This window comes from Marmota flaviventris, chromosome 19 (genome assembly GCF_047511675.1).
Source record: "Marmota flaviventris isolate mMarFla1 chromosome 19, mMarFla1.hap1, whole genome shotgun sequence".
In the NCBI taxonomy this organism is placed as follows: domain Eukaryota; kingdom Metazoa; phylum Chordata; class Mammalia; order Rodentia; family Sciuridae; genus Marmota; species Marmota flaviventris.
The window spans coordinates 19765739-19792110 of NC_092516.1; the positions used below are offsets into that span (position 1 = coordinate 19765739).

General features: G+C 59.8%; 1 protein-coding gene across 4 annotated transcripts in view; it reads right to left on the reverse strand.

Annotated features, from left to right (window-relative positions):
* Window positions 1-224: 224 nt before the first annotated feature.
* Window positions 225-26372, reverse strand: part of Gsg1l (GSG1 like) — a 170192-nt gene continuing 144044 nt past the window's right edge. For 3 of the 4 annotated variants that reach the window (XM_071605553.1, XM_027948343.2, XM_027948342.2), the window contains 3 exons: window positions 18964-19131; window positions 7932-8002; window positions 225-322 (listed from right to left, as the gene is read on the reverse strand). In XM_071605553.1, the coding sequence (XP_071461654.1) occupies window positions 225-322; window positions 7932-8002; window positions 18964-19131 (337 nt within the window). Of the gene's footprint in view, window positions 323-7931; window positions 8003-15599; window positions 15654-18963; window positions 19132-26372 lie in introns of all 4 variants that reach the window. The other variant, XM_027948341.2, reaches the window with a different exon arrangement.

Genomic DNA, 26372 nt, shown 5'->3' on the forward strand with positions numbered 1-26372 from the left:
CGGTGGTGGCAGGAGTCCAGAGCTGGCGTCCCCTCTCTGTGGCCAGCAGCCCCCGGGGCCACCCTGGCATGACTCAGGGCCCGAGCCCCGGTGGTGGCAGGACAGGCCTGGGGTCCCCTCACGGCCACCGAGTCCACCCAGGCCGGGTTCCAGGCCCCAGACCAGGCTCTCGTGGGAGGGATGGTGCCGGCGACGGCGGGCGTCTGGGGCTGGGCCGGGCTCGGTCACACCCAGTGTCCCAGGACCCAACACTGGCGGTTCAGCTCGTGCGCCTCCTGTGCTGCGCTGCGGGGCCAGGAGTCCCCCAGGTGCGGCTGGTGTCCTGCGAGAGAAACAGCGGTCAGCACCGGGCGCCCACCCACCAGGCCTCCCGCCCCAGCCACCGCAGCCCAGTCCCCACGGCCACCCATCGGCTCGCCAGCCGGGACGCACACCGGCCACCCCTGCCGCCGTCCACCCAAGGACCCAGAAATGCACCTGCCCCGACCCTGGCTCTCTCCCCACAGGTCACCCGCAGTCCCCCGTCCACGCCTGCCACCCACGACGCAGCCACTGGCACCCCACCTCCCACCCAAGACCACACATCTGAACCCTTTCTCACACAACACCCCCCGAGCCACCCCCGTCTTTGCCCCCGACTCACGGGCACGTCCCCGGGAGTCCACTGTGGCGTCCACCATGTGCCCACAGGTGTCCTGCCCGATGCTCACCCTCCTCAGGCTACTGGCTCCATCCTGCCTTTCCCACCCCCTGTCCACCCACCTGTCCACCCACCTGTCCACCCCCCTGTCCACCCCCCGTCCACCCAGCCCAGCCTTCATGCCCATCTCTCCACTTCCCATCCACCCTCCTCCCCGCTCCCCATGGGCCTAGAAGAGGAGCAGGACTGGAGGACTCCCTGACCCCAGGACTCCCTGGCCCCAGGACCCTCTGCCCAGGGACAGTGATCGTGGGTGGCCATGCCCAAGCTGATGCTGACCAGTGACCATGTGCCCAGGCAGCGGTGGCCTGACCCCACCCAGTGCCTCCCTGCTCCTAAAGGCCTGGGCAGGAGGAGGAGTGGGGAGGCCCGGCCTCCGTCCAGTGGGTCCACTCTGAAGTCTATGGAGGCGACCTCCATCTCCCCAGTCCCTCTGGCGCCCCAGGCCACGCCCCGCTAGGACCCCCCTGCAGAGGGCCTAACCTGACATTGTCCTCCTCCATCTCGGGACACCCTGAGGGCCCTGCCCTGTCCCCTGCGCCCCGTGACTCTGAGCCCCGGGGAGCAATGACAGACCCGTGGCGAGGGGCAGAGATGGCACAGGGAGAGGCACAGGGACGGGGAGAGTGGTGGGCCCTTCCTGAGCCCGAGTCCCCAGCTGGCCCGCGGGGTGACGTCCACCGTCTTACACCGGGGAGGGCGGAGGCCCAGCCGGGGGCCCAGCGGCCACCCTGCGGCGGCTGGACTGGCCTCTTCCTGATGGTGACCCGAGCCGCTGGAGGGCTGGCCCAGGTCCTGTTCCCCGCCTGGGCTCTGCGGCTCGTCCACTCCCACTTCTGAATCTTAGGGGGGACGGGCTCCTCTGGGGAACCCATGAGGCAGGAATCCCTGTCCTGCCTGTCACCCGGGGACGGGAGCTCAGGTCGCGGGGGGCTCTTCCCAGGCGCGAAGGCGGGACGGAGGCGAGCACAGAGGGCTGTGTCCGCGGAGGGGCGCGGGCCTCGCTCTGGCTGAGCCCCCCGTTTTTAACACCCGCCAACGTCGCTGTCCTGCGAGTGGGTCTCTGTGTTTTTAGGCAGCGGGAAACGTCTGCCAACGCTCTGGAGCCGTCCGGGATAAACCATTTGTTTTGGCCGCAGCCACTGGAACAGCCTTAGGAACGGAAGTGCTGGCTGCCAAGAGGGAGGCGTCTGGGTTTGTTTGTTTGTTTTTAATTGAGAAGCAAATATTTGGTGCTCGGGGAGGTCTGCTGTTTTCTCAAGGAGTGTTTAGATGGGAGCTGCTCTAACCCTGGACAGTTCCCTGAGGAAGTGATCTTGGGCGGGTGGGTGCTGGGGACTGGACCCAGAGGCTCTTTGCCCCGAGCCACAGCCCAGTCCTTCCTATTTTGATTTTGAGACACGTTGTTGCTAATTAAGGTCTGGCTATGTTGCTGAGGCTGGCCTCGAACTTGGGATCCTCCTGCCTCAGCCTCCTGAGTCGCTGGGATGACAGATGACAGCTGTGTGCCACGCACCCAGGGGTCACATACATTGTCAGGAAAAAGAGAAGCCCAGGCCCCTGTGCATCCTCGAGTCACAATGGGACGCTCTGTCCCTGGGTCTGGAGACCAGGTCACTGAGCACCGAGGCTCCCCTCCTCTTCTCTGGCCTCCAGAAAGGGACACTGAGCCACTGACAGTGCGTGTCCCCCACAGGGCACCAGGACCCACCTGCAGGGCACCGGGACCCCACCCACTGCCCTTCTCCCCAATCTTTTTGGTTTGGAGCCTGCGCTGTGGACTGAGAATCCCAACTCAAAACAGCCTCTGGGCCACAGTGAACCACAGGTGACAGGGCCGAGGCGGCCTGCTCTTCCCTAGTCAGCGTCACCACAGGCAGGGGGACAGCTCTTCCAAAACGTCCTGAAAATGTGGATTTCAAAATAAGAGCCCCTGGCCTTTAAATGACAGCAATTGGGACTTTTAAACATTCAGGCCACCGAGAGAGCCGCACCCCTCAGGTGACTCAGCCCACCGAGGCCACTTCATGACCTCGGTTTGTCCCTTAGACTCTGTCCCGTGTCCTTGATCCCAGTGCTTGTCACTTTGTGTGGTAAGAGCCAGTTTCGTGTGGCTCTCTCTGTCACCCAGGGACGGGGATGTCTGTGGGCAGGGACAGGGTGGGCCTCTCCCTGCAGCCCTCTGTCCCCAGCCCCTGGCCTGGCCTGGCCCAGAGCACACCCTGGGCTGAGGTGGGGGAGGAGGGGCGGGGGAGGCTGAGCTCGTGGGGTCCCTGCGGCCTTCCTGCTCTGAGCTGATGGAATCCTCCCACCCACGGGGTAACTCAGAGGGTTCAACAGTCCCGGCTCCACCACTTACAAGCCGTGTACATTTTTTAAGCTGTGTGGCTTTTGACAAGCAGCTCCACCTCTCTGAGCCTGCAAATGCATGTGAGGTACAAAGGCCCAGCCGGCCTCCCACGGGGAGCCCCTCCCCACGCGACCTCAGATACTGATGGAAAATGACCCAACGCCCGTCCTGGGATAGGGCTGGGCCCCGGCCTCTGTTCACAGAAGGGGAAACAGGCTCCTAGACAAGAAGAGGCTCTCCAAGTCCCAGCCTCGTCCCACGGTTGGTGGAGGCACCGTGTTTTGAAGTCCGTGGGAGCCCGCCCCACCCAGGCTCAGCAGAGTTCTGGGAGGGCATATGTGTCCCCGGGGGGTGAACCCTCTTTCCTTCCAACCCAGATACCCAGACACGGCCCTCTCTTCAGCTGGCCGAGAGCCCCTCTGGCATCCGACCGGTGGCTGCCCAGCCCTGCACAGGGTGGACGTTGGTCTGCGCAGCATCCACGTGGGAGGGCAGATCACCACCCCTCCCCCCTCGTCTGTCTTCTGGGGACCCCTTGTTTCTGGGCCCTTTGTCTCTTTTTCAAATTTGGGATGGGGGGGGCGGGGCGTTCCTGCCACCTCCCCTGAGAGTCACTGATGACTGGCATTCCTCCATGTTGGGCACTGGGTCTCAGAGCCAAGTGACACACCGTCTGTCCTCTGGGTGCTCAGGTGGCATGAGGGGGACGGACACACACCTGCAGCACCTACTAAGGCCGTGAGCCCGTCGACGTGCCCTGAGCGTCAGCTCCTCGGATCTTGTAAAACCCACCTCAGCGGAGGCCCATTTTGCAGATGAGGAAACTGAGGCCCAGAGAGGTCCCGTCACCAGCCCAAGGTCTCACTGTTGGGATCTGAGTCCAGGCAGACTCCTCCGAAGGTTGGGCTCGGACTCACGATGACATTCACACACACAAGGGCCGGGGACTGGGACGCGTGGAAAGGGACACCCCCCTCTTCAGGGGCTGGAGGGGGCCGGTGGCCATTCCCGGGCTTCTGAGCTGGACTTGCAAAGCAAGCCCCTGCTGCAGCCCCTGACCCACTAGTAGGTTCTGTTTTCTGCCTGGTGAGCGAGGCCAGGCCACCTCGGGCACAGGGAGCGGGGTGCCAAGTGGACTCCTGGCAGCCTGCGGGGGTCTCAGGAGGTGTGGCCGGGTGAGGGACAGCCGGGTGAGTGACAGGTCCCCGGGCTGAAGGGCTACAGCTGCGAAGGCTCCTGGGAGCCCAGCAGACCCCCGAGGAGCGAGGATTCACCCCGGGGTCCCAGGGTCTCCACCTCCTCTCACCTGACGCGGGTCCCTGGTCCCTCCCAACGGAGGACTTCCCAGGGACTCTACACCTTAACAAGTGCCCCGCGTGTTCTTAGCAACAGGACGGCTGGGGTGCCCCTGCCTCGGACAAACAGGGGCCTCCCGAAGGAGGGAGGGTCCCATGGGCTGTGACCCAGGGCCAGCGGCTCTGCTTCTGGGAACCAAGTGCCTTCACTGTAAGACGGAGACGCTGCGCAGCGCTCAGACCTCCTGACTTCAGAGGGGCCGGGGCTGGCGCAGGGCCGAGCGCTATTCTGAATTTGGTGCATGGACCAGGGGCATCGGCATCCTTGGTACAACGCAGACCCCAGGTCCCGGCCAGAGCTGACCGGGGACCTCCCAGGGTGGGGCCAGCTGTCCGTCAAGCCCTCTAACGAGTACCCCCCACACCGTGGGACTCTGATGCTAACGGTGGCTTGCGTCTCTTGGCCCCAGGGCTGGGGTCTCCGACGTCTTCAAGTTGTGTGCCCACCCGTGCTGCCAGCAAATTGGCCTTGATATTTATTTCAGAAGCACCGTCTGCTTCCGTTTTAATAAAGGAGGCCACGCGAGGGGCTCGGCTGGATTTGCTTTTGATCTAATAAAAATGCCAAGTTGCTCGGGGACCAGGAAAAAAGTCTTTCTTGAAATTCCCTCTGCTATTTTGAGGGCAGCTGTGGCTGAGACCCGTCTAGACGGAGCTCCCAGAAGCCACCTCTGTGCCCGCCGAGTGACAGCCTCTCGCTGAGCCGGGCCTCCCAGACACACCTGGAAAAATCAGAGGCTCGTCTCTGGCATTGAACTTGACAGCCACAATCAGCTGCAAAACCCAGCCACCCCGGAACGGAAGATGCAGACACCTGGCCCGTACGGCAGTGTCTCCTCATCACATGTCACGTCTGGTGTGCTCGTGAGCTAGCTGGTGGCCCTGGGAAGCCCCAAAGCCGGGTTTCAAAGGCAAAAATCTTTCCTCAGGAATAAAAAAAAAGAGAGAGAGAAAGTGGCAGAATCCATATCACAGAAACCCAAGGGGGGAAGGTGGGAGGAAATCTGGGGACAGCAAAGATAACCCAAAGCTTATGTAACCGCTTATGTCAAGCACGGTGCCTTCCACAGGAAGTGGCCTTTCAGCTGATGTTAAAGGTGGGACAGCGTGAGCCATGCAAAGGGTTAGAGGGAGAGCATTAGGCGGAGAGGACAGGAAGTGCATGTTCCGGCTTTGGGCTGAGCAGCAGGACACAGAGGAGCCGGGAGGAGGTGGGGTTGGGCCCTGGGGCGGGAGGCTGTGAGCAGGGGCCGCCTCAGACAAGGACTGGGAAATCTAGAGGCCGCGAGAGCCCCGCAGTGTGGCCTGGCCTCTTGGTGCTGGGTCCTCCCCCTCCGTAAGAGGACCTGGGCTGGACCTGCCGTCGGGCGTGTTGAGTGACATGGCTCAGACCAGCTTCACCATCAAGTCCAGGGGTCAGCACCAAGCCATGAACCAGCCCCCAGTCAGTGTCCTCACGGCCACCCACGGCCGTCCCCAGCCTTGCCCCGAGCTGCGTGGGCGCCGCCCTCTGTGTTGACTTCACGGCAGCGATGGCCACGCAGCCGAGGCGGGGGGGAGGGTCTCTCTGCCCACTGCAGACCTGGGGCCTCACCAGCGTCCAGGAGCCTGTCCTGCCTCCGTGTCCCCAGGACACAGAGACGCCTCTCTGATAAATAGATGACCCCACAAGGCAGCCCTGTTAGGGTGACTGGTCTGTCCCCTGCCGTGTGACATGGGGTCTGCAGCCCTCCCTGGGCGAGGCCACCTGACGGAGGCACACGGGGCACCTCAGAAGCCGGGCTTGGGACCTCCTGGGGCAGCCGATGGCCCCCTGCCTCCCCCTCTGCCTCTGGCTCCTGGGGGACGGGACCCTCATGCTGGACGCCGCCCCATCGCCCACGCTGCACACCCACCGCCCCGAGGCCCTGCGCCCTCCCGGGCTCCACATGTCACCAACGCCCTGACCACACCGGCGGAGTCCCGGGCAGGCCCTGGGCTCAGGCTCCCCTGTCCCTGCGGGCCTCGGGCTGAGCTGGCCAGCCCTGAGCCACGAGTGTCAGCGGTCACACATCTGGCCATCCCAGTGACCCTTAGTGACCCCAAGGAGCTCCTGCCACAGCTGGGGTGGCTCCGCGCCTGCACCCTGCGCCCTGTGCCCCACTCCCTCCGGGGCCCTCCCAGGTGGCTTCCACTGCTCTGGGGTCTGCGGTGGCCCCGTCTCGGGGGCTTTGCTTCCAGGGGACCCCAGGCCAACACCGTAGGAAACGACCAGCAAAGCGCTCCTCGGTCACCCCTTCCCTCTCCACTGCCACCTCAGGCCACTGCCAGGTCCCCCAGGAACAACGGCAACAGCACAAATGCCAGGCCAGGGTCCTCGGCCTGGTCCTCTCCCCAGTGGACGCTCCTCTCCGTCTCCCCAGGAGACACCCGGTCACTCCATCCCCTGGCTTCCTCCCGGCCCCTTCTCCCACGAAGCCCCCAGCCGAGCTCAGACGCCTGGCACGATGCTGGGAGGGAAGCCCCATGTCCAGTCAGGGCCACCCCTGGCCCCAGGCATGTTTTGGCCACTTCCTGGGGCCAGTGCATCCCCCGTCTACTCCTCCTTCCGGCTGCTCAGGCAGCAGGTGGTGGCCAGGGGCAGAGCGTGGGAGCTGCCCGTCTCTCCAGGACCCCACGCCTAGACTCGGGCCACCCTGGGTCAACCCTCGCTTTCTTGGTTTGGATCCCCAGAAGCAGGGGAGAAGACGTCAGGGGCAGGTGACACATTACCAGGAAACCGGGCAGCGCGTGACGTGGCCCGGGGAGGCTAGGGACAGGAGGGCTGCTCAGCCTGAGGGCCAGACTCCTCCTCCTGCAGACACGCCAGGCCTCGGGGCCCACCCAGTGGTGAGGGATGGGCACGTCCAGCCTGCAGTGTGTGAGGTGGGGAAGCCCCCAGTCAGGGACCTGTCAGATGGAACTCACGGGGCACCCTCAGAGATCTGAGGCTATGGGCAGGGCACTGACTAGCCGAGCTGTGTGGCCTTGAGCAAATTACCCCACCTCTCTGACCTTACAGTCCGTATGTGCTGAGTGGCGCTGGTTTTCCTAACAGATGCCCCGATTCTTCTTCTGGGGTCCCCACAGGGAAGCACATGAAGTGGATGCATTGTGACCTTTAAGAGCATCCCTGGTGCAGGCAGACCCGTCCACGTCACCTCCCTAACCTGGCCACGCTCCCCAGGACTGTGCTCCCCCACCCCACGGCCACGCCAGGCCTGGGGAGCTGTGATGTGCCACCTGCCCTGGTGGCACTCGGCTCCCTGCCTCCTTTCTTAGCATCCCAACTCCACTGGGGGGCAGGGACACAGGCACTGTGCAGAAATGGCCTGCCACCCTGGACGCCAGCCGCAGTGTCCCCATGGGCCTGCCACCCTGGACGCCAGCCGCAGTGTCCCCCTCTGTACCATGGCCCGGGGAGCAGCAGGCCCCAGGGCAGCCGGCCGGGCCTGTCTGCAGGGTTCCTGGTCCTCGGGCGGCAGGTGCCTGTGCGGGAGGTACTTACGGGCCGGGTACCTCTCGTGGTGACAGTCCAAGCGGAAGTCCTCCTCCTCGCTCCCGTCCCCCTTCTCCATCCTGGAAAGAGGAGGAGGGAATAAGAGGCCGAGTCAGCGAGAGCAGGGAAGGAGCCGCAGCCGCCTTTTGGAGAACATTCTGTAAGCACTTTCCCACCGACCGCCCTCGGCCTCTGCCAAGCCCTGCAGCCGGTGTCCCTGCTCGCATTTTATTGAGGCACCTGGAGGGGCTGGAGGCAGGACCGGGGTCCCCACCATTCTTACAGATGGAGGGTCCCAACCGCACCCCAATAACTGTGTGCATCACAATATGCGCATGATAAATAGCAGCACGTTACAGGAGACGCTGCAGTTTGCTTTCAAAGCTATGCACCGAGGGGCACAGAATAGCAGGGGACAGTGGCTCTGTACCGCTGTGTAACATTCTTAACTAAGTTAAAACACTTCCCAGAGGAAGTTCCACTCTGCTCTCCCACGGGCACAGGGCTCCTGCCACCCCCACTCTCCCTCCTTCCTCTCTCCACCCCCCCCAGGCTGGGGATGGAGCCCAGGCCCCCGCACGCTGGGGGGACCCTCGTCCCGAGCTGCCCCTGCAGCCCAGACTGGCCCCTGTGGTCTCCTCCGGGCATCAAGGCTACCGAGGCCTCACGGCCTCCCGGGAGGGCAGCGGAGGGGCAGCGGATGGGCAGCCGGGGAGTGGGGGAGTCACCTGCGCCCCACCTGCTCCAACCTGACCCTCCCCGTCCCACGGGCAGTGGGCGTGGCCACCCTCCGTCACTCCTCCTTAACCCGAATAGATGCCCCCTCCTCGGGGTCCAGCCTGGACGTGCACCGTCCCCTGGAGGAGGAACGACCCCAGTCACCTCCGCGCCTCCCCAGAAACATGGGGGTCTCCCAGCAGCGCCCCTGCCCCTCTTCCCTGCCCACCTTTGCCTTTGACCTTGCAGCTGCTCCAGACGACTCTCTCCTCCCGCCTCTCTCAGCGCACCCCGGACCCTCCCTTCTCAGCTCCCCTTCTCTCCACCACTCCCTTCTTTTCTCTCCTGCCGGGAAGTCACCTCCCTTTCCACAGCAGAGCCCGGCTCTGCTGGAGAAGGTGCAGGGACCCCGGGGAAGAGGAGCCAGGAACGCGGAAGTGCCCGAAGCAGGATAGAAGCACACACACCCCGGGCCTGTGGTCCTCTGAGACCCGCGGCTCCCTGGCTCCTTCTCCAGGACCTGCTCTGTGGGGAGGGACAGGCCTGCTCCACAGCCTCTGCCCTGGCCGGGAGGCGGCCTGCACACGAGGTAGAGAATGGTGGACACCAAACCACAGCACACCAGCCATCCCCTCTGCCTACTCCCGGGGTCGGGGCCTGACTTTCCTGGGGACAATAGGAACACCGTTCCTGTTCTGTGGCCCAGGTGGTCCCAGAGGGCGGAACGCCTTTGTTGACGTCATAGGAAAACAATTTCAGTTCGGTGGAAAGTGGATGTCCTCTATTTTCTATTTCACTTCTTTTTCTTGAAGTGGAAGCGTCCTTGTTATGTCCTGACACTGCAAGCTTGGGGAAAGCACTCCTACAGCCCAGAGAGGGCAGAGTCCTCCTTCCGTCACGCTCCGGCGGGGGGGGGGGGGGGGGGCCGGCGCTGTGGCACTGTGACACTGTGGCGCTTGTCTTTGGAGAATTCATACATTTGTTCTCACCCTCTGAACCTCAGACTCAACACACTGCTGTGCGCCCTGTGTTCTGTTTACCCAGAGACTCCCACCACCTTTGGGGATCTGCACCATAGGTCCCCCTCGCCTCTTCTCCCCGAAGCTGCGGATGAAAAAGTAATTTACGATTCAAAATCCCACTGGCATGGATTTCCCTGTGTGTGTGTCCAGGTGGTGCGTCCCCGTCACCACCAGAGCTGCCCATCGTGAAGCTGCAGCTGGGTCAGACACTGGGCCGCACCCCACTGGGGGCCACCTGCGGGCCACCTGTGGGCCATGTCTGGCGCCCCTGGCCGTGGACAGCGCCTTCCCAGCCTCCGCTTCTCGGTCTCAACCTGAGCGCAGGCTCCTCGTTCTCCTGGTTCTTAGGATTCACCTGCTCCAGGTCTCCATGTGGGCCTCCCCCTGGGTTCCGCCTGGAGCCTCGGCCCAGGAGGAGGGACCCAGAGCCCAGAGGCTGATGCTCGGGAGGTCCCTTCCCTCCCTGGCCGTCCCAATCTGGCTGCCAAGAAGCCCCAAGTTCAGTGGTATCCAGCCACACACGCCAATTAGCGGGCATCTACGCGGCCAGGCCCCGGCGGGGCTGGGGGCCACGGGGCGACCCGGCGAGGGCCCTGATCTTGAGAATGGGCTGGTTTTACACTTGGCACAGTCATGGCCGCGCGCACGGTCACGGCCACGCGCCCTGCGTTGCTGGCGACCAGGGTGTTCAAGGCCGGCGGGCGGAGGCCCGTCCAGTCCAGGGTTGGCCAACGTGGCCTGTAAAGAGCCAAACAGTGAATACTGGAGGCTTTGGGAGCCATATGGTCTCTGTCCCTGTCGCCCCAAGCCACAGGTCACATGGGTGTGGTTGGTTGTTAGGGGCTTACTTACAGCTGCAGGTGGCAGGAGGGATTTGGCCCACACAGATTCTGTTTTAACCCCTGCCCAGCCCGCGGCTCTCAGAGGGGAAAGTCGTCAGTGGGGGCAGTTTTGAGCTCCCCCAGGGGCGGTAGTGGCCAGTCGGGGTGGGAAACCCCTGTGTCGGGACCGGCAGAGGCCTTGAGGGGGAGGAGCGGCCCTTCAGCTCCTGGAGACCGCCGGACCTGCTCTCCTCTCAAAGTTGAAGCTGAGCTGCAAGCGGATCTGCTGTCCTCAGGGTCACCCTTGTGGAAAGAGCTGGTTCCTCGCACAAACCCAGGCCTCCCCCCTCACTCCCACGGTGAAAACCCAGGTCCCGCGTCTGCCGGGCTTGGCAGCCACCTGGTGAGGCCCAGGCTGCTGGCCCCACGTCTCATCCCACAGTTCCCGTGACACGGGGGCATCACCCACAGGACGGTGGTCTGGGCGGGAGACCTCCCAGAGACCCTCCCAGAGACTCCCTCCTGCCCCCCCCTCCACTGGCTGGTATTTGGGAGGAGGCTGCGGAGACCCAGGAACACCCACTCCTTCCAGATGAACCTCCGCCGTCCCCCCACCATCCCCCCATCGTCCCTCCAGCGCTTCCCACTGAGGGACCCCTGTGCCTCCACCTTCCTCAGGCCAGCGCTGGTCACTATCTAACAGTGCAGGTCACCCAGGGACCACCGTCTCCAGGGGCCGCCTGTGCGCTCTGGGCGCCGCCCCCCTCTCAGGAAGAAAGCAGGGCCCCAGAGGCCCCCACCAGCCAGCCGCCAAGCAGATGGACGAGGGGCTGGGACAGGGCGCCCCCAGGGTGCAGACCCAGGAAACAGTCACCGAGGACAAGGGACACGTTGATCTTGCAATGACCAGTTTGCAACGGAATGAAGAGGACTCTGGCAAATAAATGGCCATGGGTAGCAAATCAAGAGTCCACAGAGCCATCCAAAGGGCCACCCCGAGGTGGGGAATAAGTGGGTTTTAAAAAGATTCGTTCCTTTGCCTTTTCCTGCGTGTGTGTGTGTGTGTGTGTGTGTGTGTGTGTGAGGGGGGGGGGAGAGAGGGGGAGAGAGAGAGAGAGAGCGAGAGAGAGAGAGAGAGAGAGAGAGAGAGATATCAGGGTGCAAAGCATTTGGAGAAGAACATAAAGTCGTGCCCAGCGTCCATGCCCTGGCCGATCTCTGTGGTGGTCTACAGTCTCCCCCCCTCCAGCACTACTGGGCTTAAAGAGATCTGTGCCCAGCGCAGTGGCCCACGCCTGGGATCCCAGCCGCTCAGGAGGCTGAGGCAGGAGGATCAAAGGTTCAGAGCCAGCCTCAGCAACTTAGCGAGACCCTGTCTCTAAATAAAATATAAAAAAGGGCTGAGGGTGGGGCTCGGCGGTTAAGCCCCCCTGGGTTCAATCCCCAGCACCAGAGGGGGGGGACCCATAAATGCAAACACCCTGATGATGGCGGCCAGGACGTTGGGACCTGGGACGCTCACCCACAGGAAGGTGGTACCCACCCTCCAGCCCCAGCCCCTCTGACAACCTGAAAGGGTTCCCCCAGCCACCAGGGCACCACCGACACCGTGAAGCCCCCTCCCCAGCCCAGACTGGACACCAGGAAGCAGTGGGGTGGGCAGTCACGGAGGGAGGTGGGGGACACCAGGGTGGTGACACTGCTCACCACTTGACCATAGAACAGTGGGGGAAATGCTGGGGACAGGTCCAGCAGGAGAGGACGGGTCAGAGCCACCGAGGCAGGAGGATGACCGGGCTGGGTGACTGCAGAGGCCCGGGGTCACTGGGCACAGGGGCGGGGTCTGAGGAACCCCAAGGCTGGAGAGTTCGACAAGGAGCTGGTGTCTGTCCCGAAGGCCGTGAGAAAGGACTCCGGTGTCTGAGATGGGAGGAGGGTCAGAGCAACCCTGGCCATTAGCATAGGAAGGGACGTGGGCGGCAGGGACAAAGACGGAGACACAAGGGCCACACAGGAGCTGCTGGGTTCAGAGTGGCGGGCAGGAGCGGGCAGAGGTGACCTGCAGTCGTCCCTCCTCTCTGTGGATAGTCGGTCCAGGACCCCCGCGGATGCTGGGACCGTGGACAGGGAGAACCCTCTAGAAGGACACCCTGATTTTTCCCAGGATCAATTTTAGTGTATAAACGAGACACAACGAGAGTCACGACAGAGCCACTCCCAGAACGGGACAGTGACAACAGGTTGCCACAAACCATCGGAAACCTGAGAATTTCTTAGTTCTAGAATTTTCCTTCATCCTGTCAGACGCTGGTCAGCGGCAGGTCCCTGAAACTTTGCAAAGTGAGACCAGGGTTAAGGGGGACCAGGGTGACTGGGGAGAAGGCACCCTGTCCCCAGGGAAGGGTGTGGGGGTGAAGAAAGTGGCCCAGGGGGACATGCAGCCCCTGGCTCCTGCAGACTGGCCGGGCCACTTAGAGGTGGAGATGAGTCGGGTGGTAGGGGGTCAGTGCCAGGAATGGACTGTCCACCTGAAGTGACCTTGAGAGGCAGCTGGAGGTGGTCCTGGGTGCCATGTGGACCCCTGGGCCCCGTGGCCACTGGGACTGAGGCCAGAGGGGGACATGGGCTGGCCCCTCCCGGGGAAGAGCCATCGGAGGCTGCGTGTCACCGCTGAGAGCCGTCTGGTGGCGCGAGGGGGTGGACGCCAGATTGGAGCGTGTGGCGTGGTGAGTGGGAGGTGAGGACGTGGAGACAAGCTTCAAAGTCCCCACACAGGCCTGGGAGCGCGGCGGGCGGGCCACGTGCTGCCGGGAGGGCGGGGCCACGTGCTGCGGGAGGGCGGGGCCAGCTGGTGGAGCCCTGGCCCGGTCGCCCCTGCGCCGTGTGCAGAGGCCAAGGCTCGGCTGGCCCCCGGGTGAACGATGGCACCGAGGGACAGGGCATCGGGCAGTTTCTGTCTTGTCTGCAGATTCAGCCCGTACTAGTGAAATAGCAGCCACCACCCCAAGTACAGTGGGAGGATAAGAGAAGGAACAGAGCTGAGCTCTCCGCCCACCCACACCTTGCTCTCAAATCCCACCCAACGGCAGAGACTTTCCTGAACGCTCTGGGTTTATTTGCCCCCTTTGTCCTTCGTTCATGTCACTCCCTGTGTCTAAAGTGCCCCCCTTCCCTCACCACGGGTCTGTCTGGTGAAGGATTCATGGTTTTGAAAAACGTGGCTCAAGGATCTCCGGCCTGAAGCCTGTTCTAGCCTCAGTCTCCCACCAGGATGGGACTGACCCCTCCTGCTTGGGGTCATCTCCAGGAGCTCTCCTAAGGGCACCCATCAAAACTCTGCTGTGCTCACTGAGCTGTGGACAGGGGACTGCAAACTCAAACACTTCAGCCCATTGCTTCAAACAGGCTCAGGAAGCCAGCGTGGCCAGATCCTCTGCTTTCTTATGAGAAGCCAAAACCCTTAATTTGGGGGTGGGGGGTCGGGGTACCAGGAATTGCACTCATGGGCCCTCGACCACCGAGCCCCATCCCCAGCCCTATTTTGTATGGTATTTAGAGACAGGGTCTCCCTGAGTTGCTTAGGACCTCACCATTGCTGAGGCTGGCTTTGAACTTGGGATCCTCCTGCTTCAGCCTCCCAAGCCACTGGGATGACAGGCGTGCTCCACCGTGCCCAGCTCAAAACCCTTAACTTTTAATATGAAATTTCCTGATTTTAAAACTTAGCCAAAATTTAAGCATTTGAAATCCACCAGAGTGAGTAAAGAAACTCCGTCTTCAGGCAGGATCGGCCAAGGGCTACTGGTCTGCGCCACGCCCCGGCCCCTTTCTCCGTCAGGGAGGGTCTGATGCTCAGAGTGAAATCCCGCGGGGTCAGGGAGGGGGAGCCCCTGGTCCAATCTCCTGTCTCGGGACCCTAACCACCGGCTGGCCGCTGTGCATCAGCCTCCAGGCAGAACGACTCCCGAGGGGAGGAGACTTGCCCGGGGAGGGGGGGGGACCCCGCTGGTGATGCAGACTGGAGTCCACCTCGGGTCTGTTTCTTGGTGTTTTCCACGTGGACTGGGGGCAGATGGCGGGCAGGCACCTGGGCGGTGCCCACAGTGGGCCAAGGTCACTGAGCGCCCCTGGCTCTGGGCCCTGGAGATGGGGGCAAGAAAGACCAGCCCCCGCCCGGGACCCCCAGGAAGGAGGCAGATGGAAACCCCGAGTGGACAGGAGTCAGGACTGCGCAGGAGGGGGCGGGGCGGGGGCGGGGCCAGAGCATGGCTGCCCCCAGGTCCCCCGGGCCCTGCTCCCAGGCCAGGCGGGCGCTTGCTCAGCAGACCCAGGCCTGAAGGGTGCCCCTGGGTCTCCCAGAGCCGCTGGGCCACGGAGGACACGGGGCCATGGCAGCCCGCTCTGCCGACCTCACACCCAGCTCCCCGCATGAGGCCCTGCCAAGAGGCGGTCCTTAGGGACAGCAGGCAGGGTGACACCAGGACACTTCAATTCCAGATGTTTCTCAGAGCCCAGACTGGCCGTCCCTGCCCCAGAGCCAGCGCATGCCCACTGTCCCCCATGTGTGCACTCGAGCTCACACGCACACACTCGCACACACAAATACACACACAGACACCCCCACAGACACGCACACACACACTTGCACGCACACACGCACGTGCACACACACGCGCCCACACGCCTTTCTTCCACACACAGCGCAGTTTCAAAGCCCCCGACCCATCAGAGTCTGCCAACCCCGAGTGCCCACGGCAGGCCCCTGAGAGAATGACCCAACAGGCCCTGGGTGGCAAAGGGCTGGGCTGGGAAGGGGCAGCTCGCCCTCTGTCCATCAGTCCCCAAAGGCCACCACCCTGTCCCCCGTCCCCAGGAGGACAGCCAGAGAGCCCTGGCTGGGGTGGGGTCACGCGGTTCCCCCCTGCTATGGGGACTGGGGGCGCCAGGGAGGTCACCCCCCAGCACACGGCAGCCCAGGCCCCTCTGCCCTAGCTCTGAGGACCTCAGGTGAGCCCAGGTCCCCTCAGTGCTGGGCAGATGCCAGTGACCAGTGCGGAGCGCTGCACAGCGTGGTTGCTGACCGTGGCCTGGGGCCAGACCCCAGCTCTGGTACTTACCAGCTGAGTGACCTTGGATAAGTCATGTCACTTCTCTGGGCCTCGATTTTGCATCTGTAAAATGGGGACAATGACAACATCTCACAGTTGTGCTATGGAAACAAGCAAAGTCCCATCTCAGGCATTTGGAGACGTGCCAGGTGCGGGTTGGTGGGGGGCAGCAGGGCTGTTAGCAGCACCTCAGAGCCTCTCCGGCTCCGGCTGCATCTGGCCGATGGCTGCCCAGCCCCTGCTTCCCCTAGGCCAGCCAGGCATGAGTAGCAGAGGGACAGGGTCTCTCTCTCTCTCTATCTCTCACACACACACACACACACACACGTTCTAGGCACTCTGTCCTGCGTGTCACAGAGGTATCAGACACGAGCCTTCCTGGGACACTATAAGTTCTGGAATCTCCTGTCATAGGCCACAAGAAACAGGCCCAGAGAGGCTCAGCACCTTACTCCAAGTCACACAGCCGCAGCCAAGGCACAGAACCAGAAAACACACTCCAGGAGGGGCCTCCAGAGCCCGGCTCTTTCCACAGCACCTCTGTCCCCCAAGGAGCAGGAGACCCCCTCCCTCCTGTCCCTGGATGTGGCTGCAGGGAGGCCGGCCACCGCAGCCCTTCAGCCTGCTGGGTAGCCCCTGCCAACCTGCACAGAGACCTGTGCACGCCGATCATTTTGCAGGGAAGGAGGCAAAAAAAAAAAAGAGAAAGAAATAAAGAAAGAAAAAAATAGAACAGCCCGGCTAAGCTGAAACGTTCTCCTCAGAGGGGAAGGGAAATAAAATTTGATGAACCTCTGCATAATGTTCGCGTTATGAATGTGCAAAGGCTCCTCTGCACGTATGCTGAGCAGCTCCCAGCCTGGGCCTGAGCCGCTGGGCGCCGCCAGATCTGGGGCACCACAGAGCCGCAGCGCCTGCTGCTGGGGTGCACACGGCTCCCGGGTGCTCCCCCAGCAGGACCAGTGCCACTGCCCTCAGGCAAGCCACGGGGTGCGCTGCCCACCGCCCAGGTGACAACAGGCCGCAGCCCCCACGGGACACCTGCTGACGTGGGCTTATTCACGCGTCTGTGCACCGACTCTGGCCCAGGGAGGTCCATGGCTTGGCCAGGGTGAGCCTGGGGGCTGGCCTAACCTGTCCTGGGACTGAAGTCACTGAACCGGGGACGGCTGAGCTGAGACCAAGCAAGTGAAAGACCCGAGGCAGGACGAGCTTGGTGCGTCCAGGGACAGAAGGGGGCCCCTGTGGCAGAGGAAAGAAACCAGTGGTCCCAGAAAGGTCTGGGACAGTCAGAGAGGGCTTCCTGTGGCCCCCCACGGCCCACGCGCCTCCCTTGGAAACTCCCACGAGCCTCGCGGAGCGAACAGAGCCCCCCCAGCCCCAGCCTCCTCTCCTCCCTTCCTGCTCGGACTCGGCTGGCTGGTCCCTAAGGCCCTGCTTAGTTCCCTGGCACTGAAAGGTACCTCTCCTCCGGCTGCCCTAGAAGTAGACCCTGGGGTAGGGATTTGGAGACAGGGAGCTCATGTGGGAGGTGTCCCGGGAAGCACAGGTGGGGAGAGACGGGGCCGGACGGGGAAGGGCAGGGGACAGTAAAGACTGGGTTCAGAGCGAGGCTCCTGCTCTGGGCAACTGCAGCTCAGCCCCACTGGGGACCTCTGGGGGGGAGGAGTTCCCACCAGCCTCCAGGAGCACCCATGTCCTGAGCACTCTGGGGAGCCCCACGCATCGGACAAAAGCACATCCCGGGTGCGGGATCCCGCAGGTGAGAGGGTCCTGTGGATGTGCAGTGAGGAGTCCCCCGGCTGCCTGCCACCCACCAGCACCTGCAGATGTGTCCAATGTGTGGACACAGAAGTGGCAACCTGGGTGGATCCTGGCTCTGGCTCCTCTGCCCTGGGGACACTGCCAGCTCTGAATTTCTTTGATCTTGGAGAGAGACAGAGGAGAGACCTGGCACCCAAACCCCTTCCCATCCCTGTGCAACCTGAAGTCAGTGTCTTCACTTCTCTGAGCCTCAGTTTTCCTCAGCCCAGGAGTGCCTGCTGCACGGGGAGGTCACAGGATGACAGTGACGCCTGGGGCCTGGCGCAGGCAGGCGGGATGCCGCCGCGGCTCAGGACTAGGCTCTCAGCTGTGCTCCCTCAGGGGAAGGCGAGACACAGGGGGTTGGCGTGTGGCTCGGGGAGGCCCTGGGCTCCGTCCCCAGCTCTGGGAGCAGGGACCCCAGGCCCAGCTCGGCTCTTCCTGGACCCACAGGTCAGGCCGAGTGCGTCAGGACCAGGCAGGACAGGCTGTGTGCCAGGACGTGGGTCGAGTGGCTCTGTCACGGCCTCTGATGGAGGGGGCTGGGGGTGGGGCAGACAGGGCCCTGCGAGTGGCCCAGGCTGAGGCCGGGGGCTGTGCTCTGGGGGTGCAGAATGAGCCAGGGAAGGGGCTGGGGCAGCTGGGGGGGTGCAGTTGGCACTGGGCAAGGAGTGGCCATGGCAGCTGTCCCCAGGGCCAGGGGGGGAGCAGCGGAGAGCGAGGAGGCCCTGAGCAGCACTGAACTCCTCAGGGGGGGCTCCGACAGGCCGGGGTCCGGCAGCTGAGGTCTGAGTGGCCACAGGAGAAGGTGTCCTGGCTCCTCCTCGGGGTGGCCCCAGGTTCTGAAATGCTGACGTCCCCCTCTGCCTGTCTGTCCCTCCACTCACCCCTCCCTCCCTCCATTCATCTCTCACTCGCCTAATCATCCTCGGCCTGGCTACTCGTCCACCATCCAACCACCTGTCCACCGGCCACCCACTCCCCTCCCGCCCTCCCGCCCACCCCTGCTCACATCCTCACACCTGCTCATCCACAGCCGTCAGCCACCCCCACCCAGCCACCGTCCACTCCCCTACTTAACTGACCACTCGTCCACCCACCCACCAGTCCACCCATCTAACCACCCTCTACCGTCACCTCCTCTGTCCCCATCTGGCTTCTGAAGACTGGTGACCAGATGCAGTCCCTGACCTTCAGGGCCATCCCCCTGTGGCCAGGACAGAGCCCGGGAAGGAATCTTGGTTGGGCACTTGGATTAAGTAGCACAGGGCCAAACGGCAAGTGCTCAAACTGGCCCCCCTCGCGGCTTCCCACGGTCTGGTCACTTAAGCCCGAGGTGACTCCACGGCCCACAGAGCATTAAATAGCTCAGGACTTCAACACAGTGGAATCCAGAAGGCTCCCCCCCCGCCCTCCCCCCTGCCCTCCCCCCTGCCTGCCCTCCCCCTTCCCCTCCCCCCCCCACCCCCCTGTCCGTCACTCCCGATTCTGGATGGCCCTGGCGCCTGCTGAGGCCAGACCCCGAGCTTTGGTTTCCCAAAGGTGGCCAGAGGTGCCCGTGTGCGCTGACCTCTCGCGGAAGTACTTGATGGCCTCGGGGTCGATGAAGGTCGGCTCCTCCCGGTAGCCCTGCTCAAACACCTTGCGCTTGTGCCGGAACTCGATGACCGTCTTGGTGTAGGAGTTGAGCGTGGTGACAGAGGCCGCCATGCAGCAGGTGAAGGAGCCCCACGCCAGGCTGCCGAGAGATCGGGGACACGCCACCGTGAGGGCGCAGGGGACAGGAAACCCACGCACACACCCACATTCACCGGGGCTTCGTGCCTGTCCCCTCTGGGCCACACCCTGAGCAGATGCGGCTGAGGACAGCACAAGACCTGGCCGCCCACTCCCAGTAGGATCTGGGGAGAGTCAGGGTCCACTGCACCGTGGACAGCGCTCCCAGAGGGGAGGGAGGAGGTCAGCGAGTCATCCTGTCCCGGGGGGCTGGCATCAGGAAGGTCACACCTGCGTCTGGCAGGATGCGCGGTGGCCAAGGGAAAGGGCATCCCTGAAGGGAACATCCGGGCAGAGGCAGAGAGGTGAGGTGGCCTCGGGCATCCACAGACCACGGGCCACTCCCTGTGGGAGGTGGGGACACTGGCCACTGGCGTGAGGATGGGGATTAACCGGAGGGGATGATGGAGGAGGAGATGAGAACTTTTGTTCACGTGTGGCACGATGTCTAGCCTCTGGGCCTCACATTCTTTGTGTCACTTTGGTGGACGTTCACAATGGCATTGTCTCACAGGGTTGTCACATGGATCAAGACGGCCCACAGAACACATCTTGGAATGGAACGAGGAGGCGCTCGGGAAGCTGGCTCTCGTCACTGTGGTCACTATCACCAGGCTTCCCGCTCCCTGCTTCTCTGTGACATGGTTTGTGGTCACAGGGACCTGCTTGGTCCCTATTCCGTGTCTTTCCCAGGGTGGCGGGGAGGCTGGGCTGCCCTCCCTGGACGGGGGTGCTGAGCCCAAAGCTGGGGAGTCTCTTGTCCACCCCAGGACAGAGAGGGAAGGGAGGGGTGAGCTCGGGGTCTCAGCTGGCCACGTGTCAACTCTAGAAACTGCTTCGTGCCCGATTCCCGTGACCAAAGCTGCGTTTGTGTTCGGTTCCAGGAGTGGGGGCCCTGCCCGGCTCCAGCTCCTCCTGACTTGGTTTCTGGTCCCTGTTTCCAGTCTCTGTCTTGAGGACTGGCTTCCTCCACCCCAGGGGTTCCTTGGGGCTGTTGCAGCCCTGCACTGTCCCAGCCCCTGGGGCTCCCGGGGACCGGCTCACTCAGATCTGACACTGCTCTGAGGTTAGGGATTATGACAGCCAATTTCTGCCCGATTTCCCGAGCAGCACAGCGGCCTTCGGAAACTGGTCTCTGGACACCACCCCCCAGCACTTCCCAAGGTCAGGGTAGCCCACCTCCTGCGCCCACTGAGACTCTTTGGCCAGCTTCACAGAACGACAGAGCAAGGGAAAATCCGAGGACTCGGCCTTTCTCAGAGGAATCGCCAATAATCATCTATTTCCTTCAACGCCAAACCCGCCAATAGCTCCCCCAGGTTCTTTGTGATAAGAAGCTCACTGAGGTCTCCCAGACGCCCCGTGTGTTTGTAACACAGTTTGGGGACATGGGCCTGGCCTTTCTAAGCACTTCCTTGTCCACCAAAGCCCAGCACCCAGAGCCACTCACAGACGACTGGACGAGGGCTGAACATCTGGGCCGAGGGGCTCCAATCACCCTCTCCCCCCCCCCAGGAATGAGGCTCAGGGTGTCTCTTTGTGTTGGTGCCATGAAAACTCAGAACTTGACGGGGGACCGTGGGGCAGGGTCCATCCCACTCTCGGCTAACAGGCCCCGATTCTGGGAGGGTCACCTCTGCACTCCTCGCAGGTCACCTGGTAGGTGCAGAGGAGCCCCACCCCCAACCCCTGGGGGTGAGCATGTGACCCAGGCCCGGCCAATGAGCTTGCGGCTTCTCTCCAGGCTCAACCCTGGTTCAAGGATGGGCACATGACCCTGGTCAGGCCCAGGAAACTCAATCTCAGGACTTTGGCACGAGCTCTGGGGAAACAGGGCTCATCTTCCTACAAGAGTGCTAAGCTGGTGGCCCAGGAGCAGCAGGGACCCTCTCGCCACCACCCAGCCCGATCATGAAGCTGAACCAAGAGAAAACAGGGTCATAAAGGAGTGGAAGCCATTATCACTGGGCCTGTCAATCATGAGAGCGCAGAGTGTTTATTTTGGGGGAGGGGGGTGGGAATTCTAAATATGCACAAAGAATCCCTCCTATTGCCATTTCTAAGCACATCCATTAGTGACCTCACCCAATCAATCCCTGACCACCATTAATCTGTTCTTCATTTCTAGAGTTTCATTGCTTCAAGAATGTTATATAAATGAAATCGTATAGTCTGAATGCTTGGGATTGGCTTGTCCAGTCAGCATACTTCTCCGGTGACTCATCCAAATTATCGTGTAGATGCACAGTTTCTTTACATTGCTGAATAGCATTCTCAACGGTGATGTGTGAATTTCTTCACATCTTCACCAGCATTTGCTGTTGCTGCTGTTTTTCACTTTAGCTACTCTGATAGATGTGCCGTAATATCATCGCAACTTTAGTTTGCATTTCCCCAATTGCTAATGGAATTGAACAACTTTTCCCTTGCTGATATGCTCTCTGTATATCATCTTTAACAACATGTGTGTTCTTTTGCCCATTTTCTAATTGGATGATTTTGTTTTTCTTGACTGTTGAGTGTTGGGAGGTCTCTAGAGAGCCTACCCCTTAATCCTTCGTCAGATGTGTGATTTGTAAATATTTCCTTTCCATAGCTGCTCTTTTCAACTTCTTAAAAGGCTGTTTTACAAAATCAAAGGGTTTGATTTTGAGGAAATCTAATTGATCAGTTTTTCCCTTTTACACTTTTGATGTCTAGTCTAAGAACTCTTGGCCTCATCCAAGATCCCAAAGATTTTCTCCTGTACTTTTCTAAAAGTTTCATAGTTTGTGTGTAAGTCTGTGACCCGTTTGGCATTAATTGTTGGAGAAGGTGTGGAATTTAGATCAGTGCTGATTTTTCTTCCTAGACGTGTCTAATAGCTCCAGCACCATTTGTTAGAAAGGTGCAAATTAGGTCCAAACTAATTTGCACCTTTGTCAAAATTAGTTGGGCAACTTACCTGGGTCTATTTTTAGGTGCCTGATTCTGCTCTAGTATCACTCAGCCTGGATTACCAGAAGTATTTAATAAGTCTTGAAATTGGGTAGAACTGTCCCACCTCATTTCATTCTTCTTTTTCAAAATTGTTTCTGTTATTTGAGTTTCCTCACCTTTCCATATAATTTTCAGAATATTCTTATTTATCTCTAAAGGAAATTTTGCTGAAAACGGACAGGTGTTGTATGAAACCTATTTGCCAATGTATGAATTGGTAGCTTCACTATGTGGAGTGTTTTGGTCCATGAACATGGTATGTCTCTCTGTTTATCAAGATCACTTATTTCTTTCGTTGGTATGTTGTGATTTTTTTTTTCAGCATGCAAGTCCTATGGAATTGTGGAATTGAAGCCCATTTCATATTTTTTTTTTAGCATTTGGTATCATGTTTTTAGTTGTGTGGTCCAAATTTTCATTGTTAAGTTTATAGAAATATAAGTGATTTTGTATTTTCATCTCAGATCCTAAGATTGTGCTTGGGATTAGGTCTAAGCGTTTTGTGGGGTAGACTCCTTAGATTTTTCTACATTTTCTGTCATTTACACGTAGGCAGAGTTTATTTCTTCCTTTCTGACTTGCATGAGTCTTATTTCCTTTGCATGTTTTATTGCACTAGCTAGAACTTCCACACTATTTTGAATAACAGTGGTATTCCCGACATTCATCAGAAAGCATTCAGTCTTTCAACATTAAGCACCATGTTCACTATAGGTATTTTGTAGATGTTAGTTATCACATTGAGGAAATTCCCTCTACTCCTAATTTTCTGGGAGAGATGTTTTTCTTTTTTTCCAGTTGTATGTAAATAGATTTCAATTTATGTCATTCTTTTTCTTCATCAATTGATATGATCTTGTGATTTTTTTTTTTCTTCTTTAGCCTGTTAACAGGGTGGCGGACACTGACTGATTTTCAAATATTGAACCAGCTTTCATCCTAGAATAAAATCCACTCTATAAATATTCATGACTCCCCGTTGGCTACTATTTCGTTAAGGATTTCTAACATCTATATTCATGAGAAACCACTAGTTGGTGGTTCTCTCTCAGGCACTGTCTTTGTCTGCTCTGATGTCGGGATGTTGGGGTTCAGATATGAGGTGTCCCCCAAGAGCTGAGGTGTGAGACGACGCAAGCAAGTCTCGGGGTGAAGTGACTGGGTCAGGAGAGCCTCAACCTCATCGGCACATTAATCCCCCTGAATGGACTAACTGGGGGGTGACCATGGACAGGTGGGGTGCAGCTGGAGGGGGCAGGTCATGGGGAGCATGCCTTTTGTCCCTGGTGAGCTGAGCTCTCTCTCTGCTTCCCGGTTGCCACGTCCCAAGCTGCTTTCCTTATCCACCCCCTTATGCCATGATGTCCTCACCCTGGCCTGCAGCCACAGAGTTGGCAGTCCCTGGGCTGAGACCTCTGAAACCAAGAGGTCAGGTCTTTTGGTCACAGCAGCAAAAACACTTGTCCAAAGCACAGGATAATACGCATCTCATCAACTTTTAAATTGTAAAATGTTCCCTCTTCTAATTTCTGAAAGAAAAAGTTTTTAAGTTTGACTAGGATGTGTCTTGGTATGGCTTTCTTTGGGTTCTACTATTTAATCTCTTGACTCTGTTGATTCATGTCTTATAAAATCTGGGATGTTTTCAGCCATCATTTGGGTACTTTTTAAGTCCTACCATCTTTCTCTTCTCCTTCTGGAACACCAATGTCTGTTCATGTTTTAAGTCTATTTTCTGTATTTTGTTCAGAGATGGGGTCACGTACATTGTCCTCTCATTGATTCCACTGAGTCCTTCATCTGTTGTTCCCAATCCATTTTCTATTTTGGTCATTATGCTTTCCAACTCTATACTTTCCATTCAATTTTTCTTCATATCTTTGAGTTCTTTCTGAAGACTTCATATTTTGTCAAGGGTGTTTGCAATTGTTTGTTGGCATATTGTTATCACAAGTGCCTTAGAACCTTTATCAGATAATTTCAACATCTCTCTCATTTCCATATTGGGGTCTATTGTGTTGGGAGTCATCCTGGCTCCAAAGACTAACTTCCCCATCCCCCAAGAAGAGCCGTCCAATGGTAAGCCCTGCTGGCTCACATGATCCTGCCATCCAGTGGTGAGCCCCGCTGGCTCACATGATCCTTACCCACCAATCAAAAAGCACCCAATGCCAACTGTCAAACCACCCCCTGGCTCTATAAATATGCAGAGCTGTTCCTCAATAAATGGGCATTTTCTCCGATGACAAGCCTTGATCGTTCTTTCAGATTGACTGCCTTTTTTTTTTTTTCTATTCAAGTTGAGATCTCCCTGGCTCTTGAGATGGTCAGTGATTCCAACTGCAACCTTGACATTTTGGGGTATTTTTTGTGAGACTCTGGATCGTGTGTAAACCTTCTGCATTAGCCGACTCCCTCTGACGCTGTGCTGAATGGAAGGGGTGCTCTGCCTGGTCACTTCCAGGTAAGGGTGGGAGTCTGGATTTCCCGCTGGGCTCCCTTTGTCATTTAAGATGGAGATGATTCCTGGTTAATGCTAAGCAGGGTTGGGTTCTGGCTCCAATGAGGCCTCTGGCTGGGAGGGGCAAGGGTCCTTCATTACAGCCCCTCAAGCAGCCTCCACTGACACATGGGGAGGAGCAATGGTCTCATCACCGTTAGGCAAAAATCCTCTCACCTCTGCTTCTCCTCTGACAGGTACCAGCTGGGAGAAGGAGGCTCTCCTAGCTACTGCCTGGTGGAGGCATGTGGCCTCCACTGCACTGGGGGTGGGGCTTTTTACTGTCCAGTGGGTGGGTCCCCCGACTCTGGCAGAACTTGGGTAAACAGGGAGGTTGAGCTGCCTCATTAAAGCAAAAATGGGTTCCCCATCCCTTGCTGGCCCAGGTCGGGGTGGATTCACTTGTTTGTTTTGTTCTGTGCCTTTGGGCATCTCTGAGTTTCCAATTTCAGCCAGAGTCTGGGATGGATGACAGAACTCACCAAAGCGTTATTCCCTGATCCACCTCCCGGAGTCTTCTTGTTTAATGTGTTAACACCCAAGGATTCTAGCTGTACTGAGCAGGAGGAAGAGGGGAAAAGAATGTCGACTCCGACTTCCTGGAAGTGGAATTCCTGAGCGTTTCTCCTTCTGATCATCCCATCTCCTCTCACACTCCAAAATGTCAGCATTAGGAAAACGAGAGCCTTGTTCGGTTCACTGCGATAGCTTGGCACCTAGCACAGTGCCTGGCACATAGTAGGTGCTCAATAAATAGTTGAGGGGTGAGTGAATAAATGCAGATCCAATGAAAACAGCTAAAAACAGATATGGAAATGCTCCTCTGGTGTCTGCGTGGCTGAGGGGCTCAGGGCTCTGTCCACGAGCCCTCGACTCCCTGTCCCTCTGGCCCTCAGGCCCCAGAGGGCACCCTCACAGGACAGTGAGGACCTTGAAAACTCAGGCTGGGACACGTCCAGGAGTTTGTGGCTTGCATTTCTGAGTTGGTGCAATGAGACTTGTGGGTGGATGGCCTGGTTTTGGGAGCTGGGGGAGAGTGGACACTGGGGAGGAGAGGGGAGGGGTGACGAGGAAGGGGTGGTTGTCCACCTACTCTGTCCTCTAGGAGCTGCAGGGGGAGGGGCGGAGGGGGGCTGAGGAGCGGCTGCAGATCCACATGAGCGCTCCCGGCCCTGCCCCGTGGGAAGATGGTGAGTGACCAGGAGGGAGGCCCGAGAAGCCCAGGTTCCCTGTTGGGGTGGAGCAGGGCACTAGCCCCAGCCTGGCCCTTCTTGCCCAAGAGTCAGCAGGCGGGGAGCTGAACCCCACAGGCCCTAGGGCGCAGCTGCTCCGGCCACGGCTTCAGGGCCCCTCGGGCAGCCACCTCCCTCTCCCTCCTGGTCCCAGAGAAAAGGAGGCCAGAGCCCCGCGGGGGAGGAGTAAAGGCAGCTTCCTGCTGACCACGCAGCCACTCGGCAGTGACAAGCACAGCACAGAAGTCTCCCCTGAGGTCTTGGGGACAGCAGCAGCCCTGCCCCACTGAGGATCAGCTGCCCCGACGCCAGCTCAGCTCTGCAGGGAGGGAGGGGCAGCTGGAGGCCCCACCGAGGAAGGAGCCTGTCCTGCCCATTCCGCAGGGCCCGGGGGGCTGGAGAGGGGAGAGGCCGCCATGAGGGCCCTGGGCTCCACAGAGCCTGGGCGTCGGGTGCAGAGAGGCGCCCAGGAGGAGGAAGGACGCTCCTGGA